The sequence below is a fragment of the Hippichthys cyanospilos genome, chromosome 20 (genome assembly GCF_059441005.1).
Source record: "Hippichthys cyanospilos isolate Australia breed blue-spotted pipefish chromosome 20, RoL_Hcya_1.0, whole genome shotgun sequence".
NCBI classification, from domain to species: Eukaryota; Metazoa; Chordata; class Actinopteri; order Syngnathiformes; family Syngnathidae; genus Hippichthys; species Hippichthys cyanospilos.
Genome location: NC_142388.1, coordinates 2,297,841 through 2,317,873, shown reverse-complemented (window position 1 = coordinate 2,317,873; position 20,033 = coordinate 2,297,841). Strand labels below are relative to the sequence as shown.

The window sequence follows — 20,033 nt, the reverse complement described above, 5'->3', positions numbered from 1 at the left end:
TTATAGGCCGGGATAAGCACTGATTTTCGTTTGTCAGTCCCCATAGCGGAACAAATTCCCATCGCTCACGCGTTCCCTCCGGAATGTTTTTCAGGTTACTCCCGTGTTTCCGGCGTCTACTTCTTTGCAGTAAACTAACGCAAATTTAAAGTGTTTTCTTCTACCTCGTCTCATCCGCAATGGCTGGAAACTTCTGGCAAAGTTCTCACTAGTAAGTCTAAAACAAAAAGATGGGCACGATAGGTTTTTATGGACGTAGCCGCCGTCTTTTTCCCGGGGCCCAGCATTAGCCGCGCGGAAGCTAGCAACCACTCTCAAAGTCTAATTAAGAGAAAAAAAATGTTTTTTATCTGGCTAAAATTCGACGATTTATACTTTGGAAAGTCAACTTCACTTGTAACCCCGAATGTTAGTTTGTTTGAAACAACAAGTTGTAAATAACTGAGAGAAATGAAAATGCTCCCTATGGTTATGTCAACATTTTCGTTCATTTCACGTCAAAATATGTATTATTGACGATGACCGTGTTTATTATTAATTATTTAGTACTACAATAGTACTAAAACTTTTTCAGACAGCAGTATGATTTTTTTCATGATGATACAGCAGTGATTGGTTGAAAGATTGTCGAGACATTTTGAGTAATGTCTGAAATGGAACCATTTATTTTGATAGTCTTCAGTGGGTGCTGGACAAGCAGGACCTCATGAAGGAAAGACAGAAGGACCTCAAGTTCCTCTCTGAAGAGGAATACTGGAAACTGCAGATCTTCTTTGCCAATGGTCTGTACCTTCTGTCATCCTCCACAAATGCAACAGCGCACATTTTTCAAATTTCTGCAAAATTGAGACATATTTCAAGTAAATTTAAAATATGGCATATGTGACTATTTCTCAAACCCTGACCTCAAAATTTACCATTTTATACTTTGGAATATCTTAAATAGCATTGAAAAATGTATGGGGTTGGAATGCTTTTGCATATTCTTCCAGATTTAATTTAAATCTGATTTTTTTTTTTTCCCGGATTTACTTTGTGCCTGACTGCTTGGACTTGTTGTGGCTTTGTTAGTCATTCAGGCTTTGGGAGAACACTTGAAGCTGAGGCAACAAGTCATCGCCACTGCTACCGTCTACTTCAAACGCTTCTATGCAAGGTAAGCCGACATGCAATCATAATTAACCCATTCCTTGCGTCAAAGATCCGGGTCTACTGGGCTGACATTGAATGACTTTATGATTCTACTTGTCACTATTGGTCGCTAGCATATATCTAAGAATAAAAATGCATGACTTGCATAAACTGTTTCGATAGTCCCTTCTGCGGAACAAGATTTAACTCATTCGCTGCCAGAGATGACTATTGACGTCAAAGATCTAGTTTTATCGGGATGGCAGTGAATGAGTTAATGCCTGAAATATTCAATGATCAAATGTGATATTTGGTGTGCGCTCACTCTCCACAGATATTCACTCAAAAGTATAGACCCAGTTCTCATGGCTCCCACCTGTGTTTTTTTAGCTTCCAAAGTGGAGGTATGGACACTTTTAGCAACATATGATGAAGTCGTCACTGAAAAGACGAATGATTAGTATCATAATTTATTTATTTTTAGGAATTTGGAGTAGTTTCCAACACACGGTTGATTTCTGCAGCCACGTCTGTATGTAAGTTAACCCTCACAATCTGTTGTCTAATTTTTGACGTTTGCTTTTACAATTTTTGAATCCCATTTTTTTTTCAACTAATTCATTCATGTATTTGTATTTATTTTATAATCCAAGTGCTAGGTTGGAGGAAGTTTTAAAAATGGCTGGAAATAAATAAGTAAAGCACTATCGTAATGACCTATAATTACTTTAGGTACTACTATAGGTAATTGGATACTAAAGTAATTTAGGCAAGCAATGACTTAAGTCATCAATTACTTTATGTACTTAAGTGTTAATCAATTATTTTAGGACTTTAAAACCTAAAGCAATTCATTACTTTAGTCCCAAAACGAATCAATTACTAACCCCAGAGAAATTGATTACAAGTACATTGTATTGAATATCTGGATGTAAACGTAAAAATACGTCTTTGAGATTGAAATTTGTATTTTTTTTTTCCTCTCCAAGTGAAAACCAGATTCTCCTACGCCTTCCCAAAAGAGTTCCCTTACAGGATGACTCATGTAAGTAATACACAAGAGAATGCTGAACGTGGTGTTGGCCTGTGTGTTCCTTCAGCATATACTGTAAAGCTTTATTTTTAGCGCTAGTGTTTGTATAGTGACAAGAGGAAGGGAGAAGGTTGCTAGGACTCCACGATGTCACAGGGGGATGTGATACGCTATCATTGGCAACGGCCATGTTTTTTTTTTTTTTTTTTTTTTGGTGGTACGTTATACTGGATGGCAATGTGATCAAATTTCTCATTAAGTGAAGAAATAGATCATAGCTTAAAAAAATAGTTACACCATCTCAGTCAACACCAAACGTATGTGTAAACCAGATGTATTTTCATGTTTTTTTTTTTCTTTTTTGAATGAATTGATGCTTGGCAATTCGTTGACTTGTGTTTTGTTGTCCTCGCAGATATTAGAATGTGAGTTCTACCTGTTGGAGTTAATGGTGAGTTGCATATATTTTTGGTGCACCGTAGAAAGTATGGTGCGAAAAGATAACAATCATAAAGCAAATTCAGGGATCCAAATATGTTTATTTTGACCAAGAACATCATTTGTAATTGTATAGATGGTTTGAAAAGGTCTAAAACTTTGACCGACTGACCAACTCAAATTTTCCATTCAGTTATTCTACCGATTGGTAAGTTTGAAGTTCCTCATTGTTTACTGTGAGTGCTTCCACATCCCAAAAAGGACATGGTGACTTGAGTGTCGTTTTATTCTTCAAATTGTAGCGCCTCGTTGGATGCTTTGGGAACAATATAGATGTTTTATTCTTTTAAATTTGGCATGGGTGTTAAGACTTTTACAAGAAATTAATTTTATACTACAGTAACTCAAAATCCTGCAAGCCCATTTTAGGCATTCTGACTGACAATTTATAGTATATGTTATTTTGAATTTTCCCGAAACGGACATAAATTGATGTCAATGGTGCAGCCAGGTCGGGTTGTGTTGACGTATCCTCCCCCCCAGACCAAAACTAAGTGTTCCTAGCTGTTTTTTTTTTTTTTTGCATCATTTCAGGACTGCTGCCTGATCGTGTACCACCCGTATAGGCCGCTTCTGCAGTATGTGCAAGACATGGGCCAGGAGGACATGCTGCTGCCACTGGCCTGGTTTGTCTCCTCACCCCCCCACCTTTCTTTTTTTTTTTTTTCATGCCTATTGTTCCAGCGTCGCAGAAACGTGTTTGTGTCCCCCACCAGGCGCATCGTGAATGACACCTACAGGACGGACCTTTGTCTGCTCTACCCGCCCTTCATGATCGCCTTGGGTGCGTGCCACACCCCCACCCCCATCCACCCACCCACCCACGCGTGTTAACATATCTCGTTGTTTGTCTCGGTCCAAGCGTGTCTGCACGTGGCCTGCGTGGTGCAGCAGAAGGACGCCAGGCAGTGGTTCGCCGAGCTGTCCGTGGACATGGACAAGGTGAGGCTCAAGCAAGGGAAAGCGTGGATTGAGGGGCCCCTACGGAAACACTGATCATATATTAGAAATTGGCTGCGAATTATTCAACATGGCGGACCGACCAAAGAACACAATGTCCGAGAAATGGACCATATAGTTGCTCTTCATTTAATTCATGTGTAGACAGATGGCAGATGCTCTTGCCATCATATGGACTTGAGCCCACATCTTTTCAGATCCTGGAGATCATCCGGGTCATCCTCAAGCTTTACGACCAGTGGAAGAACTTTGACGACCGCAAGGAGATCGCCGCCGTGCTCAACAAGATGCCCAAACCCAAACCGCCTCCCAACAGGTAACGTCCGATGGCCACGAAATGGCAACAAAAAAAAAAAAAAAGACCATTTTCACTTTGTTTTCATTCTTGTTCCCAGCGAGAACGATCAGAGCTCCAACGGCAACCAAAGCAACTCGTACAACCAGTCGTAGCGCAGGGACAGGAAGCTCAAAAAAAAAAAAGTGAGCAGGTAGTACGCCACATTAGACTTTGACTCTTTCTCCCTCCCGGTAGCTGCCATCGCAGTCCAAAAAAAAGGGGGGAGGAGGGATGCTCATGATCGCGGCAGTGAGCATCTTGATGTCCTTGAACGTCTCGCGGGAGACAAGAAAAACTTGATCACAACTCCGGATGCGTGAGAAGCAACCTGTGAGAAAAGTGCGGGTGTTTTTTTTGCTCAGGGTGCAGTAATAGTATCCACTATGAAATAATGTGATCCTTTTAATTCAGCATAGTCCCATTTGTAAATACTCTCACATTTTCAATCATTTATTCCATTTTTTTATTTCCATTTAAATGTGATGCTTTTCCACCTACCCCAAGCTGAAATAGAAGCTATTTTGTTTGTACTTTTTTTTTTTTGCATCTATTTAACGGCGGGATCGATAACCTGTGCACAAATGTGTGAATGTGCGCGCACGTACCGACGACAAGGTACTTTTATAGCCTTACAAAAAAACGAAAGCTGCTGATATTGGAGGAGAAACTGAAGTCGGAGATTTTGCCACAGGACTGAAGTTGGAGGCGTTCCTCCCCGAGTGAGTTCCATCTCTCACACGTCAACTCGTATCATTTTGGATAGGTGACAAATGAATGAACGTGCTTCGAAGTCTCTGAGAGAAATGCAGCATTCCTTATGAGGGAGCACTTAATGGCATTCTGCCACATCTGCTACACGACTGTTGTTCGCTTGAGTGTCAAATTAAAACAAAAAAGAAAAGAAAAAAAAAGGGCTTTCTTTCACCCAACCAGAAGATTCCGTTACCTGAAACTTTTGTCTACTTGAATATCATTGCGAATAAAATGTTTGGTGTATAAACTTGTATCACGTGGACTCAAATGTCGATTGGGGGGTAGCTACAAAGTAACAGTCGAGTGCAGTATTATCATATAAACATAACAGTAACGTTTAAGCCATAAATAGATGAATTACTGACAGACTTCAGAGTAAATGTCAAAAATCTATTTACCTTTCTTGCCTACAAACGAATAAGACACAATGTATTCATCAAAAATACTTAAAAACACGGAGTAACATTTTCTATGTGAATAGGAAATTTTCCTGACACTAAGACCAACACAGTACTGTATATTGTATAAAATGTTTACATATTTCTACGTCACTGGTTGTGTAAAGTGTCCGGAAATAACGTCACGGTAAACGAAGATTGCCCTTCAGAATTACGCGGCCGATTCTTCAATGAGCATCCCGCTATCAATTTATTTATTTATTTATTTAGATAGATAGATAGATAGATAGATAGATAGATAGATAGATAGATAGATAGATAGATAGATAGATAGATAGATAGATAGATAGATAGATAGATAGATAGATAGATAGATAGATAGATAGATAGATAGATAGATAGATAGATAGATAGATAGATAGATAGATAGATAGATAGATAGATAGATAGATAGATAGATAGATAGATAGATAGATAGATAGATAGATAGATAGATAGATAGATAGATAGATAGATAGATAGATAGATAGATAGATTGGGTGGATGGATAGATAGATAGATGGCTGGATATATACACACACATACACACAGACACACACACTCTTTATGATTCAATTGCAGTAGGATAACTTTACTGCCAAGGGCCCAGCCGGAAGCTTTACGAGTGACGCATCCCGCTTGACGGCCCCGAAGAGCAGGAGAGGGGGAAGCTCGGCGGAAGTGCCCGCTGCGGGGACGAGCCGCGACCCGGGTGCCCGTCGTGTCCGCCGGCTTCCCGCCGTCGACCCCGCGGCAGCCATGAGGCCGACAGCAAGGCGGAAAGCGGCCGCGGACGGCCACGAGCATGCGCTGCCGCTGGCGAGTGGGCTTCGCGTGGACGCGCTCGTGCGCTGTTGACCTCGGCCGGAGCCGAGGCGTCTCCGCCGGCGGGCAGCCGTCGACGGCCCGATCATGTTGGCTTTGGGCTCGGACTCGTGGTGGCGGAAGACGCTCTATCTGACCGGAGGGGCTCTGCTGGCGGCCGCCGCCTATTTGCTTCACGAACTGCTGGCCATCAGGTAACAACACTTGTGAGTGGGGGGGGGGGGGCTTATTACTTAATGTTGCCAGGTTGGGCGGGGTGAAAACGGAGGGACTCGTGAGTGGACCGCTGTGACGTAACGGAAACAGCCACGCCTCTTCCCTCCCAATCCCCAACTGCGCTCCACGTTCTACGTCACAAACGCAGGCATTACCTTATCCTTGTTCAACCAATTATATGCTTTATACCCCTTAAAAATGTGAAACAAGTAATGATTACATTTTTAAAAAAATCGTAACGGTAACCTGTCCGTCATGTTTTGCGCAACTTGACCCTTGGGGGCAGTATAACAGTCATAAGGCAAACCAAGAAGACTTTCACAGCTAGTCAACTGCTGTAAGTCATGCAAAGACATAAAATTTTCTATTGTTTGTGCACATATGTCGGAGCACTTACGAACTACTTATTTGTGATCAAATTATAGTTGTTGTTTTTTTTTTTTTACAAGGTTAAACCGCCACTGTCAATTCTATGTTAGCCGTCTAAGTTGAAGTTTAATTGTGTGTTAGCATTAGGCTTTTAAACCGTCGCTCATATCTTTAACTGTCACATGTCAAAGCAAAATGTTTGGTGGGATATCGGTTATGTACGGGTATAAAATTCCAAAAATATTGATGCGAGTTTTGTTTGCCACAGTGTCTTCTATTTCCACCAAACACGTGCCTGTCATTTAAAGGTTTGTTTCGGGACGCAAGACTTTACTTTTGCAGTTACTTTCTAGTGGAGTTATCGGTCGCAATCTAGTGGCGGAGTGCAAAATATTAAGGAAATATATATTATATACAGTAGCAAAAAGAAATCTGCCTTGCCTCTATAAGCAAATAATACATTTAGCTAGTGTGGAAAATGTATTAGTTGTTTACGAATTGATTTGACACTCACAATATCATCCAATGTTTTTTTTTTGGGTACCAATTTGTTCATTATTATGATTGTCGATGTCCATGTTTGTGTCTTTGGTGGCAGAAAAGAAGAGGAGTTGGACTCCACGGATGCCATCATTCTGCATCAGTTTTCCCGGCCCAAAAGCGGGGCCCCGTCCTTGTCCCCCTTCTGCCTTAAGACGGAGACCTACCTCCGCATGGTGGACCTGCCCTACCAGGTAGCCCGTTTTTGCCTTTTGAATTATGGCGGTCAGAATTTTTAGTCTTCAACTGAAGATGTTGGACAAGTAGAAGATGACGTGATCTGTGCCGAGAAAGCAAAAGAAAGAGTTCGTGAGGACAAAAACGGCTATAATTTCCCTGGGTCATTTTGACCCGGCGCATATTTATTTACCCACGTGTCCAAAATGTTTATTCTAAATCCAACATTTTATTCTAACTAAATAACTTAGGAACAGCAGTAATGTCTTATACAGAAAAATATGTCAAAACCCCCCAAATTAACAAAGATAATAATCAATTTACGTAATCGTTTCTCTGGAATAGAAATAACATTCTGGGTCAATTTGACACAAGGTCATGTGTCATTCTGACCCAGGGTGTATTTTGTCACCCATGTGTCTGAAATATGCCCTCTAAATCCAACATTTCAGTTTACCAATATTTTATGTTCGGTTATGCAGGAATAGCAAAAACGAGAATGGGTCAATATGACCCAGAAGTACATGTGTCAAAAACTCAAAAAGTAACACTACACTCACGCTGCGTTTATTTCTCTGGAATTGAAATAGAATAAAAGAAGCCATCGAAAAATAGCAATAATTTTCCCGGGTCATTTTGACCATTTTTCAAGAAAGTTGCAAACAATTTCAAACATCCCGAAAAGCATTTTTTGTTCACAAAAACAGAAACAAATGCGTTTTTTATCCGTCAGAAGGTTTGTACTGGAAAAAAAAGACTTTAGAACTTACTTGAACTCTTCCATGGGTCAGTTTGACCCAAAACGTAAGTTCAAGGTCTTTAAAGATATGATGAAAAAAGAGCTTTCTCCCCCCGCCCCGGTAGAACTACTTTGACGGGGCGCTGTCCCCGCAAGGCAAGATGCCGTGGATCGAGTACAAGCGGGAGCGGGCGTGCGGCTCCGACTCCATCGCCGACTTCCTGGAGGAGCGTCTGGGCGTGAGCCTCAACCAGAGCCTGACGGCGCAGGAGAAGGCCGCGGCCCGCGCCGTCTCCAAAATGGTGGAGGAGCATTTCTACTGGTGACCCAACAAACCCCAAATTTCGCTTACGTTGCATTAAAAGCGCGTCGCCTTCAAACTGGCCTATATGACAATTAGTGTTTTCTATACACATTTTGAAGAGCTGATAAACACAATTATTTCTTTAAAAAAAAAAAAAAAACAAGAAGACAATGCTCAAGGCTCTTTAACATTTTTTTGATTCTGCTTTCTTTTCCAGCCATGTTTAGTAATATTTTTTTTTGCGATTAAACAGATGTATAGTAAGGCTTATTTTTGAGTGGAAAAAAATAGTAAGGCCTTTCTTTTTTAACTGCAGTCAAAATGTGTGTTCTAAGGATTTTTTTGGTGGGGAGGGGTGACCAAGTACAGCAAGGCTTTTTTTTTTTTAGATTATAGTACATTTTTTGGACGAACAACGGGCATTTTTTTTTTTTTTGATCCGTGTATAGAAAGGCTTTTTTGTGTGGATAAAATGGTGGGGCTTTTTCCCACCACGGGTTGCTCACGGGTTTTTGAAGGGACTCATTTGGTCACGTGACCGGCAGGACCATGGCGTACTGCCAGTGGGTGGACAACCTGGAGGAGACGCAGAAGCTGCTGTCGGCGAGCGGGCCGCTGAGCCGGCCGCTCAAGTGGATCCTGAGTCGCGTGACGGGCGGCATGGTCAAGCGCGAGATGTACGCCCACGGCATGGGACGCTTCTCCAAGGAGCAGGTCTACGCCATGATGGAGAAGGACATGCGCACGCTGGCCGTCTTGCTCGGTAGGGATGCGCTCGCCGGTGCCCTCCGGCGGCGGAAACGAGCGCAGCGCGCGCTTCTCGGCTCGCAGGCGAGAAGGAGTACCTGATGGGCTCCGAGATCTCAACGGTGGACGCCACGGTGTTCGCGCATCTGGCCCCCGCCATGTGGACCCTCCCCGGGACGCGGCCCGAAAGGCTCATTAAAGGTCAGTCGCCACGCCGTGGCCCCTATTGCGCTCCCGACAACGTGAAAAAATATCGCCACTGGAAAATTGATTGGTTTTTTTTAAGATTTAAATTAATAAGCCCCCCCCCCCCCCCCCCCCAAAAAAAAAGTCCAAGTATAGTAAGGTTTTTTTTTTCTCCAAAAATGATTAGGTAGGGTTTTCATTTAGCCAAAAAATGACCACGTACTACTCTACATGTTTTTTTGTGAAAAAACAACCATGTATAGTGAGGCCTTTTTTGTGTAAAAATTACTTTTATGTGGGGGAAAAAAATGACCATGTATAGACCCCCCCCTGCCAAAAAAAAGGCTTTTTTTTTTTCTCCCAAAAATGATCATGTAGGTCCTGACAAAAAATGACCAAAACACCACCATGCAGCAGGAGGGCTGTTTTAGTGAAAAAGCAATCATGTATAGTAAGGCTTTTTTTTTGTGCAAAAATGTCTTTTTATAGTAAGACTTTTACGTGGAATAAAAACGACCATAGTAAGATTTTTTTCTCTCCAAAAAATGATAAGGTAAGGTTGTTATTTGGTCAAAAAATGGCTATTTTAGGCTTTTTTTTTAGTGAAAAATAAAACCAACCAAGACTTTTTTGCATAAAAATGACTTTGATATGGAAAAAAACCAACCGTAAGGCTTTTTGGGTGAAAAAAACGACCATGTATAGTGAGGCTTTTTTTTACCCCCCCCCCCCCCCCCGGCCATGTGTTCCAGGCGAGCTGATCAACTTGGCCATGTACTGCGAGCGAATCCGCCGGCGCTTCTGGCCCGAGTGGTTCGTGGACTTGGAGGACCTCCGTTACGACGACTTATCCCATCTCCCAGATCTGGGCCTCTACTCCCGCACGGACCCCTCCGCCTCCGCCTCCGCCTCCCCCCGCGAGGCGCTCAGCCCGCCCGTGTCGCCCGGCAGCGACCCCACGGGCGTCTCGCTCTACGACTCCGACATGGACACGGAATACTCGGAAACGGAGCCGCTCAAGTGTTGATCAAAGTTAATGCCGCGCCCTTTCGTTCGTGTAACCATGGCAACCACCTGTGAGCCCTGACAACATATATATGTATGCCATTAAATATTTTGTGTTGATATTCTTGCCTTATGCCATCCTATTTACATTTGGCCTTGAGTGAGGAAAACTTTTAATTTTATATTGAGTATTTATGATTGATATATTTTGTATTTTTTTATGATTTGCTGTTTTTTCTGTAAATTTGGTTCATCATTTGGATGTATTACTCGTGTATTGGATGTATTGCTTTGACCGCATGAATTGTCAGTGTAATTGCAAGGGGCGGGCGCTAGAGGGAGCCATTTCTGCGTGTAGACTCTTCCGTGTTGTGTGTCTCATGGACTCATAAATGTCTCATAAATCCAGCCTATCGAAGCCTAGCGTCTGGGAAATAAACAACCATGTATGAGAATTTATTTGAGAGAAAAAAAGACCATGTTCACTAAGGCTTGTTTTTTTAATCGCAAACAAAACAAAAAACACCATGTACAATAAAGCTTTTTGTCCGCAAAATATTACCATGTCAATAAAGTAAGGGTTTTTTTTTTTTAAATGTATAGTCATGTTTTTTCTTCTTCTATAGTCTATAGTCGGGCTTTTTTAACCAAAATATGACAAAATTTCTCGCAAAAAATGACCATGTATAGTAAGGCTTTTTTTCATATAATATTGACCATGTAAAAAAAAAAACATGTATAGTAAAACTTTTTTTTTTCTCTAAAGAGAAAAATATTGACCATGTAAAGTAAGGTTCTTTTACACAAAAAAACTACCATGTATTGTAATTCTGTTTTTCTCAAAAGAGAAACCATATATAGTAAGGCTTATTTTACCCAATAAAACGACCATGTATTTTAAGGCTATTTTTCACAAAATAAAGGCCATGTATAGTAAGCCATTTTCTTTCACAAAAACCGACCATATAGGCGAAAAATGACCAGCATAGGTCTCAAACTCCAGTCCTCCTTTTTTCTCGCAAAAAATGACATGTATAGTAAGGCTTTTTTTTCACAAAAAATTTACCATGTAAAGTGAGGCTGTAGTAAGTACCCCAACCAATTTGTAAGGCTGTTTAACACAAATAAGGACCATCTATAGAAGACTGTTTCACACAAAAAGACCATGTATAGTAAGGCTTTAAAAAAGGATCATGTTTCGGCTTTTTTTTTTTTTACACAAAAAAGACCATATATACTAAGTCTTTTTATCATAAAAAAATGACCATTACTAATCAGCCTTTTTTTCAACACAAAAAACAACAACAAATAAACAACCTTCTATTGTAAGGATTTTTTTCACACAAAAAAGACCATGTATAATAAGGCTTTTCCCTCAAAAACTGACCAAGGTTTTTTTAAGCAAAAAATAACCGTTTGTAAGCCAAGTTTTTCGGAAAAAAAATTATTAGGCTTTGTTTGCAATAAAAAAGACCATGTTTAGTAAGGCTTAAAAAAAGGAATCATGTTTCGGCTTCATTTTTTTTTTTTTTACGCAAAAAAGACCATTTATATTAAGTCTTTTTATCATAAAAAATGACCATTACTAATAAGGCTTTTTTTAACACAAAAAACAACAACAAATAAACAACCTTCTATTATAAGGATTTTTTTCACGCAAAAAAGACCATGTATAATAAGGCTTTTTCCTCAAAAACGGACCAAGGTTTTTTTAAGCAAAAAATAACCGTTTGTCAACCAAGTTTTTCGGAAAAAAAAATATTAGGCTTTGTTTGCAATAAAAAAAGACCATGTATAGTAAGGCTTTAAAAAAGGATCATGTTTCGGCTTTTTTTTTTTTTTTTTTTACACAAAAAAGACCATGTATACTAAGTCTTTTTATCATAAAAAAATGACCATAAGGCTTTTTTCTAACACAAAAAAAAACAACAAATAAACAACCTTCTATTAAAAGGATTTTTTTTTCACGCAAAAAAGACCATGTATAATGAGGCTTTTTCCTCAAAAACTGACCAAGGTTTTTTTAAGCAAAAAATAACCATTTGTAAGCCAAGTTTTTCGGAAAAAAAATTATTAGGCTTTGCTTGCAATAAAAAAAGACCATGTATATTAAGGCTTTAAAAAAGGATCATGTTTTGGCTTTTTTTTTTTTTTACACAAAAAAAGACCATGTATACTAAGTCTTTTTATCATAAAAAAATGACCATTACTAATAAGGCTTTTTTCTAACACAAAAAACAACAACAAATAAACAACCTTCTATTATAAGGATTTTTTTTCACACAAAAAAGACCATGTATAATAAGGCTTTTTTTCGGAAAAAAAATTATTAGGCTTTGTTTGCAATAAAAAAAGACCATGTATAGTAAGACTTTAAAAAAGGATCATGTTTCGGCTTTTTTTTTTTTTTTTTTACACAAAAAAGACCATGTATATTAAGTCTTGTTATCAATAAAAATGACCATTACTAATAAGGCTTTTTTTTAACGCAAAAAACAACAACAAATAAACAACCTTCTATTATAAGGATTTTTTTCACACAAAAAAAGACCATGTATAATAAGGCTTTTTCCTCAAAAACTGACCAAGGTTTTTTTAAGCAAAAAATAACTGTTTATAAGCCAAGTTTAAAAATTATTAGGCTTTGTTTGCAATAAAAAAAGACCATGTATAGTAAGGCTTTAAAAAAGGATCATGTTTCGGCTTTTTTTTTTTTACTCAAAAAAGACCATATATACTAAGTCTTTTTATCATAAAAAAATGACCATTACTAATAAGGCTTTTTTTTAACACAAAAAACAACAACAAATAAACAACCTTCTATTATAAGGATTTTTTTCAAACAAAAAAGACCATGTATAGTAAGGCTTTTTTTCGGAAAAAAAATTTTTAGGCTTTGTTTGCAATAAAAAAAGACCATGTATAGTAAGGCTTTAAAAAATGATCATGTTTCAGCTTTTTTTTTTTTTTTACACAAAAAAGACCATATATACTAAGTGTTTTTATCATAAAAAAATGACCATTACTAATAAGGCTTTTTTTAACACAAAAAAACAACAACAAATAAACAACCTTCTATTATAAGGATTTTTTTCACGCAAAAAAGACCATGTATAATAAGGCTTTTTCCTCAAAAACCGACCAAGGTTTTTTTTAAGCAAAAAATTACCGTTTATAAGCCAAGTTTAAAAATGATTAGGCTTTGTTTGCAATAAAAAAAGACCATGTATAGTAAGGCTTTAAAAAAGGATCATGTTTCGGCTTTTTTTTTTTTTTTACACAAAAAAGACCATATATACTAAGTCTTTTTATCATAAAAAAATGACCATTACTAATAAGGCTTTTTTTTTTAACACAAAAAACAACAAACAACCTTCTATTATAAGGATTTTTTTCACACAAAAAAGACCATGTATAATAAGGCTTTTTTTCGGAAAAAAAAAATTTTAGGCTTTGTTTGCAATAAAAAAAAGACCATGTATAGTAAGGCTTTAAAAAAGGATCATGTTTCGGCTTTTTTTTTTTTACTCAAAAAAGACCATATATACTAAGTCTTTTTATCATAAAAAAATGACCATTACTAATAAGGCTTTTTTTTAACACAAAAAACAACAACAAATAAACAACCTTCTATTATAAGGATTTTTTTCACACAAAAAAGACCATGTATAATAAGGCTTTTTTTCGAAAAAAAAATTATTAGGCTTTGTTTGCAATAAAAAAAAGACCATGTATAGTAAGGCTTTAAAAAAGGATCATGTTTCGGCTTTTTTTTTTTTTACACAAAAAAGACCATATATACTAAGTCTTTTTATCATGAAAAAATGACCATTACTAATAAGGCTTTTTTTTTAACACAAAAAAACAACAACAAATAAACAACCTTCTATTATAAGGATTTTTTTCACGCAAAAAAGACCATGTATAATAAGGCTTTTTCCTCAAAAACTGACCAAGGTTTTTTTAAGCAAAAAATAACCGTTTATAAGCCAAGTTTAAAAATTATTAGGCTTTGTTTGCAATAAAAAAAGACCATGTATAGTAAGGCTTTAAAAAAGGATCATGTTTCGGCTTTTTTTTTTTTTTTAACACAAAAAAGACCATATATACTAAGGCTGTTTAACACAAATAAGGACCATGTATAGTAAGACTGTTTCACACAAAAAGACCATGTATAGTAAGGCTTTAAAAAAGGATCATGTTTCAGCTTTTTTTTTTTTTTACACATAAAAGACCATATATATTAAGTCTTTTTATCATAAAAAAAATGACCATTACTAATAAGGCTTTTTTTAACACAAAAAAAAACAACAAATAAATAACCTTCTATTATAAGGATTTTTTTCACACAAAAAAGACCATATATACTAAGGCTGTTTAACACAAATAAGGACCATATATAGTAAGACTGTTTCACACAAAAAGACCATGTATAGTAAGGCTTTAAAAAAGGATCATGTTTCGGCTTTTTTTTTTTTTTTACACAAAAAAGACCATATAGTCTTTTAATCATAAAAAAATGACCATTACTAATAAGGCTTTTTTTTAACACAAAAAAACAACAAATAAACAACCTTCTATTATAAGGATTTTTTTCACGCAAAAAAGACCATGTATAATAAGGCTTTTTCCTCAAAAACTGACCAAGGTTTTTTTAAGCAAAAAATAACCGTTTGTAAGCCCAGTTTTTCGGAAAAAAAAATTATTAGGCTTTGTTTGCAATAAAAAAAGGACCATGTATAGTAAGGCTCTAAAAAAGGATCATGTTTCGGCTTTTTTTTTTTTTACACAAAAAAGACCATATATATATTAAGTCTTATTATCATAAAAAATGACCATTACTAATAAGGCTTTTTTTTTAACACAAAAAACAACAACAAATAAACAACCTTATATTATGAGGATTTTTTTCACACAAAAGACCATGTATAATAAGGCTTTTTCCTCAAAAACTGACCAAGGTTTTTTTAAGCAAAAAATAACCGTTTGTAAGCCCCGTTTTTCGGAAAAAAAATTATTAGGCTTTGTTTGCAATAAAAAAGATCATGTATAATAAGGCTTAGTTTGCATTATTAAAAAGAACATAGTGGGCTTTTTTTGGAAGAGGGGTGCAAAATGACCACGTATAGTGAGGCTATTTCTTGTGAAACAGATGATGTCTAGTCAGGCTATTTTGTATTGTAAAGTTTTTTTGGGGGGGCAAAAAAATACGACCATGTATAGTGAGCCATTATTGCCATTAGGCAATGTGTATTAAATTGTGAAAACAAAACAAGCGAGTAAAACTTTTTTGGGGGGAAAATGGAAAACAGTATTTTTTCAAAAGCCTTATGATCTCTACAAAAAAATACCTATAGATTTCACTGATACCGAAGTCAGTGAAAAATGATTCACTATACGGTTGTTTTAAAAAAATAAAAAAAAAATAAAAATAAAATTATATATATATATATATATATATATATATATATATATATATATATATATATATATATATATATACCGATTTTCATGTCCATAATTGTCCATAAACAAATTATGTTTTAAATACATAGGGAGGAGTAATGCAATACTGCAATCCTCCACTTGGTGCCACTTCTTGCCTGCTTTTTTTTATTGTAATCCAATGACGTAATGCTCCAGGAACAAGGTGAGCGAAACCAAAGCGGAAATACGTCACAAGCAACCGCTTGAAGGGGAAAAAACACATTGATCTTCAAAAAAAAAAAGAAAAATAAAGCGAGATGTCATATTACTTTGATTACTTTTTTGGTTTTAATTTGGTTTTAATTTTTCTAGTCCGACTTTGACATTGACCTTGCAAATAGCATTTTGGGGGAAATATTTTCAGACTTTTCAAACGAGTATGTCTTTTTGGGGGAAAAAAATACACGCTCATCAAAAAAAAAAGAAAATAGACAATCAACCGTCAATAAGGACCCGCAGACTAAAGTATCGTAGAAAACAAATTAGATTTAATGACAAAAAAGCATGTAGAAATTGTGCAATTGTCGACTTGTGTCTTTTTTTTTTTTCCTCGTCACAGATTTCAGGTCGATAAGTATTTTGTTTTGGTTTTCTTTTCATCACCTCCCGCAAGGCAGAAACTCAAATTCAGCATTGAGGCCACAAGAAAAAAAACAACAAAAAAACTCCCCACTATGATTACGCTTTATATCACGAATATATTATAAAAATTGCTGTAAAATAATCATTGATACATTCAGAGCTGAAATGACAAAAGTGTGTCCTCAAGCTGCGTCTGAGTTGCCACATTTTGAAAACCTGCATGCCAGGCCTCGTATAACCTTGTCCTTATCAGATAAGCTTATGGAAATCACAGTATCACAACGAGTGTGTGTGCGTGTGTGTGTGTGTGTGTGAGAGAGAATGTGTGTGGTGCCACAGACAAATATACAAAACCCTGTACAAAAAACAAACAAACGAATTATGAGATACATCCCACAGAGTCCGGGTGAATGTAAGTTTTTAAATTATTACTATTTATATATATATATATATATATATATATTTTTTTTTAGATATATTTTTCAATGTCCTCCATCTTCATAGGAGAGAAGGCATAAACGGGCTGAATTGCTTTTGGAGTCTCACAATTGTTTTTGTCGCTTATTTTTTTGTTTTTTAGGAAAAATTACAGAAATAACAAACATCAAAAACACAGCACACAAAAAGCTTTAAAGTCTTTACAGTATTATTATTATTATTATTATTACAGCGTTTGCTATTATTTACGTGTATGACTGATTTGATGCGTTGATGAAGATGCTGTAATAACGTCCATGAAATTATCGTTATGATGAGAATGACCGCTTCATATGTTGCAAACGGAAAAAAATGTTCGGGTGGAATAAATACAAAATAAGGATGATTTATTTTTAAAATGGATAGTGGACAAAAAAAAAGAAAAATGCTGCTGCTGGTTTGAGAGTTTATCATTAAACTCCCGAATTAAAACGAAGCACCAAATAATACAAATTAAATACCAATACGTTAGAGATAAAAAAAGGTCGATAATAATAATAATAGTGCATGGCAATAATAAGAATAATACTGCTGTTGCTGGCTTGTAAATGTGAGCAGCTGTGGAACCCCTGTTGCTTTTGTTCCACGCAAAGATGGCGTTTATTTACCCACTTGGACCCACTGCGGTTCCTCCAGCCCACGCGAGAACGTCCCCCCGTTCCCCCCCCCAGCCCAACCCCCGCGGACACGTCCACAAACGACGCCTTTCTTTGTGTGTGTGTGCGTGTGTGTGTGTGTGTGAGCGTGTGTGTGTGCGCGCACAATTTGGCACGGTGACGCACAAAAGGCGTTTGCTTGGCTCGTCCCGTAATAATAATGAATAAGAAGGAGAACACATCCCATAATAGTCTTGCGCCGACCATTTTCCGCAGCGCGGAGGAGCCTCGGTCCCGCACATAAATCCCAGTCGCCACATTTATTTCGGAAGAAAAAAAAAAACAAAAAAATCTCAATCGGTCCGAGGAGTGGGTGGGGGGGGGGGGCGTCACTGGGCCGGGGTCTGTCCTCCGTGGTGCGGAGGGCTGTCCCCGTAGACGTCGTCGCCTCCCGGCAGGCCCCCGCCGGCGGGCGTCATGCGCTTCTCCTTCTGCCTCCGGTTGCAGAACCAGACCCGGACCACCTCCTTCTCCAGCTGCAGGCTGTCGGCCAGCGAGTTGATCTCGGCCGCGCCGGGCTTGGGGCACTTGAGGAAGTGGCTCTCCAGGGCCCCCTTGACGCCCACCTCGATGGAGGTCCTCTTTTTGCGCTTGCGGCCCTGCGCCGCGATCTTGTCCAAGCTGGTGGGGCTGCCCGAGGTGGAGTCGGCCTCCTCCAGCCACTTGTTCAGCAGCGGCTTGAGCTTGCACATGTTCTTGAAGCTGAGCTGCAGCGCCTCGAACCTGCAGATGGTGGTCTGCGAGAAGACGTTGCCGTACAGGGTTCCCAGCGCCAGGCCCACGTCGGCCTGGGTGAAGCCCAGCTTGATGCGCCGCTGCTTGAACTGCTTGGCGAACTGCTCCAGCTCGTCCGAGGTCGGCGTGTCTTCGTCCGAGTGGTCCTGGGGCGGCAGCGGGGGGTCGCTCAGGTGCGGGCTGTGGCTGCTGTCGTGCGCGTGCGGGTGCGCGTGGTGCTGCTGCTGCTGCTGCTGCTGTTGCTGGTGGTGGTGGTGGTGGTGGTGCTGCTGCTGCATGCCGCCCTGCTGCTCGGCGCCGGGCATCAAACCGAAGCCGGACTGCGAGAAGAGGAGCCCCTGGCCCTCAGCCGCGCGCCATCCTCTGGCGTCCTGATGCTGATGCTGATGTTGTCGCTGCTGCTGCGCGCCGCCGCCGCCGCCGCCGCCGTCGGACTCGCGCAGCTCCTCGCTCGACGGCTTGACGTCCTGCTCCCCGAGCGGACTGGACGGCCACGGGGCCACGCCGGCGTCCCCGTGGTGAGACAGCGCGGCGATCCACTGGTGCGCGTGGCTGAGCGGGTGCGCGCCGTAGTCGCTCTGGAGAAGGGCGTGCGCGTCCCTGTACTGCTGCTGCTGCTGCTGCTGCTGCTGTTGCTGCTGCATGCTCCCGGATTCCGACTGCGGCGGCGGCGGCGGCGGCGGCGGGGGGCTGCCGGGGGTGCCGAGGACGCTGAAGTGGTTGGACGTGGCGGTCGCCATCGCCGCCCGAAAGGGGGGAGACGGGGGAAAAGGGGGTGGGAGTCAGGGGGAGGCTGCCTTCGACGGGAAAGCGGTGCGGTGCGCGCCTGCACGGGGCAGCCAGGCGTCTCTCTCCAGCATCTCCGGGGCGCTGTGCCAAGGGGACGCTGGGCGGGCAGAGGCGCGCACCTGTGATCCGCCTCGCGCAGCTCTTTATTGGCCGAGAGGGGCTGACACACGCGGTTACCCCTGACAGCACCCCGCTCATTGGTCACGGGAGATTGTGCACGAGCCCTCCCGCCCCCCTTTCCACCCTCGGCCCCAAGATACTACGAGCGCTCCTGCGTGCTATACGGCGGAGGAAGAGTGTAAACACGCACGGGGCTCGCTTTCATTCATGCCTTCCTGCTCGGATTGATCGCCCGCCAATCACCCAAAGACGACTTGATCGCAACAATTGTTTTTCATCTTCAAAAATGCTCGCAATCATACAGTCACCTTTCTCATCATTCCACATCGCCGGGTTATATTTAACTAAAAATAAATATTACTCTGAAAAGTACAATTTGGGGGCAAAAAGAGACCAAGCCCTATGTAGGTAATCTACACTATGCAAATTGACTCAGCCTCTTCAACCAATGATGGGCTCTTTTTTTTTTTTTTTGTTATATCAAACATTTTTTTGGGGTAGCAATGTTCAATAAAACTTTATTGCAGACCGACACCAGTATGAGTACTCGAGTAGTCAATGATACCAACCTGCGATACTTTCCATACAAACATCCTTGGCGATTTTGACATTGAGTACAGTTCATTAAAAATGGGTGGACTAAATATTGAATATTGTGTAAAAAAGACAGTTTTCCACGGTCAATTTTTTCACATTCAGGTATAGGACATTAAAAATGATTATCAAGCTGTTGTGGAACTTAACCAGTTTTCTAATAGTACAGTTGTCATTAAAATACAGGACATTAGAATATCCATATCGGACATTGTGGAACACCATCTTTCGACAGATAATTTTGAAATTCAAGTATAGCGTATTAAAAAATGAATATTGAGCCTTATGCAACAAAACAGTTTTGCAACAGCAACAAAAAAAAAAAAGTTGACGTTC

At 39.6% G+C, this 20,033-nt stretch overlaps 3 protein-coding genes across 3 annotated transcripts; 2 read left to right on the top strand and 1 right to left on the bottom strand.

Annotated features, from left to right (window-relative positions):
- Window positions 1-64: 64 nt before the first annotated feature.
- On the top strand, window positions 65-4,963 carry ccnc (cyclin C). Its single transcript, XM_088404055.1, has 12 exons — window positions 65-211; window positions 676-782; window positions 1,072-1,156; window positions 1,466-1,535; window positions 1,616-1,667; window positions 2,121-2,176; window positions 2,580-2,615; window positions 3,197-3,288; window positions 3,379-3,446; window positions 3,525-3,604; window positions 3,820-3,938; window positions 4,018-4,963. The coding sequence occupies exons 1-12, from the start codon at window positions 180-182 to the stop codon at window positions 4,070-4,072; spliced, it is 852 nt and encodes a 283-aa protein (XP_088260181.1). The 5' UTR covers window positions 65-179; the 3' UTR covers window positions 4,073-4,963.
- Window positions 4,964-5,783: 820 nt separating this feature from the next.
- Window positions 5,784-10,818, top strand: faxca (failed axon connections homolog, metaxin like GST domain containing a). Its single transcript, XM_088403781.1, is given in 7 exon segments — window positions 5,784-6,048; window positions 6,051-6,168; window positions 7,158-7,293; window positions 8,141-8,337; window positions 8,865-9,082; window positions 9,151-9,267; window positions 10,005-10,818. Coding segments are annotated over 7 exon segments (1,155 nt in total). The 5' UTR covers window positions 5,784-5,954; the 3' UTR covers window positions 10,280-10,818.
- Window positions 10,819-16,212: 5,394 nt separating this feature from the next.
- On the bottom strand, window positions 16,213-19,207 carry pou3f2a (POU class 3 homeobox 2a). The gene has a single exon (XM_088404033.1). It carries the CDS (start codon window positions 18,932-18,934, stop codon window positions 17,789-17,791), a length of 1,146 nt encoding a protein of 381 aa, XP_088260159.1. The 5' UTR covers window positions 18,935-19,207; the 3' UTR covers window positions 16,213-17,788.
- Between the last annotated feature and the right edge of the window lie 826 nt (window positions 19,208-20,033).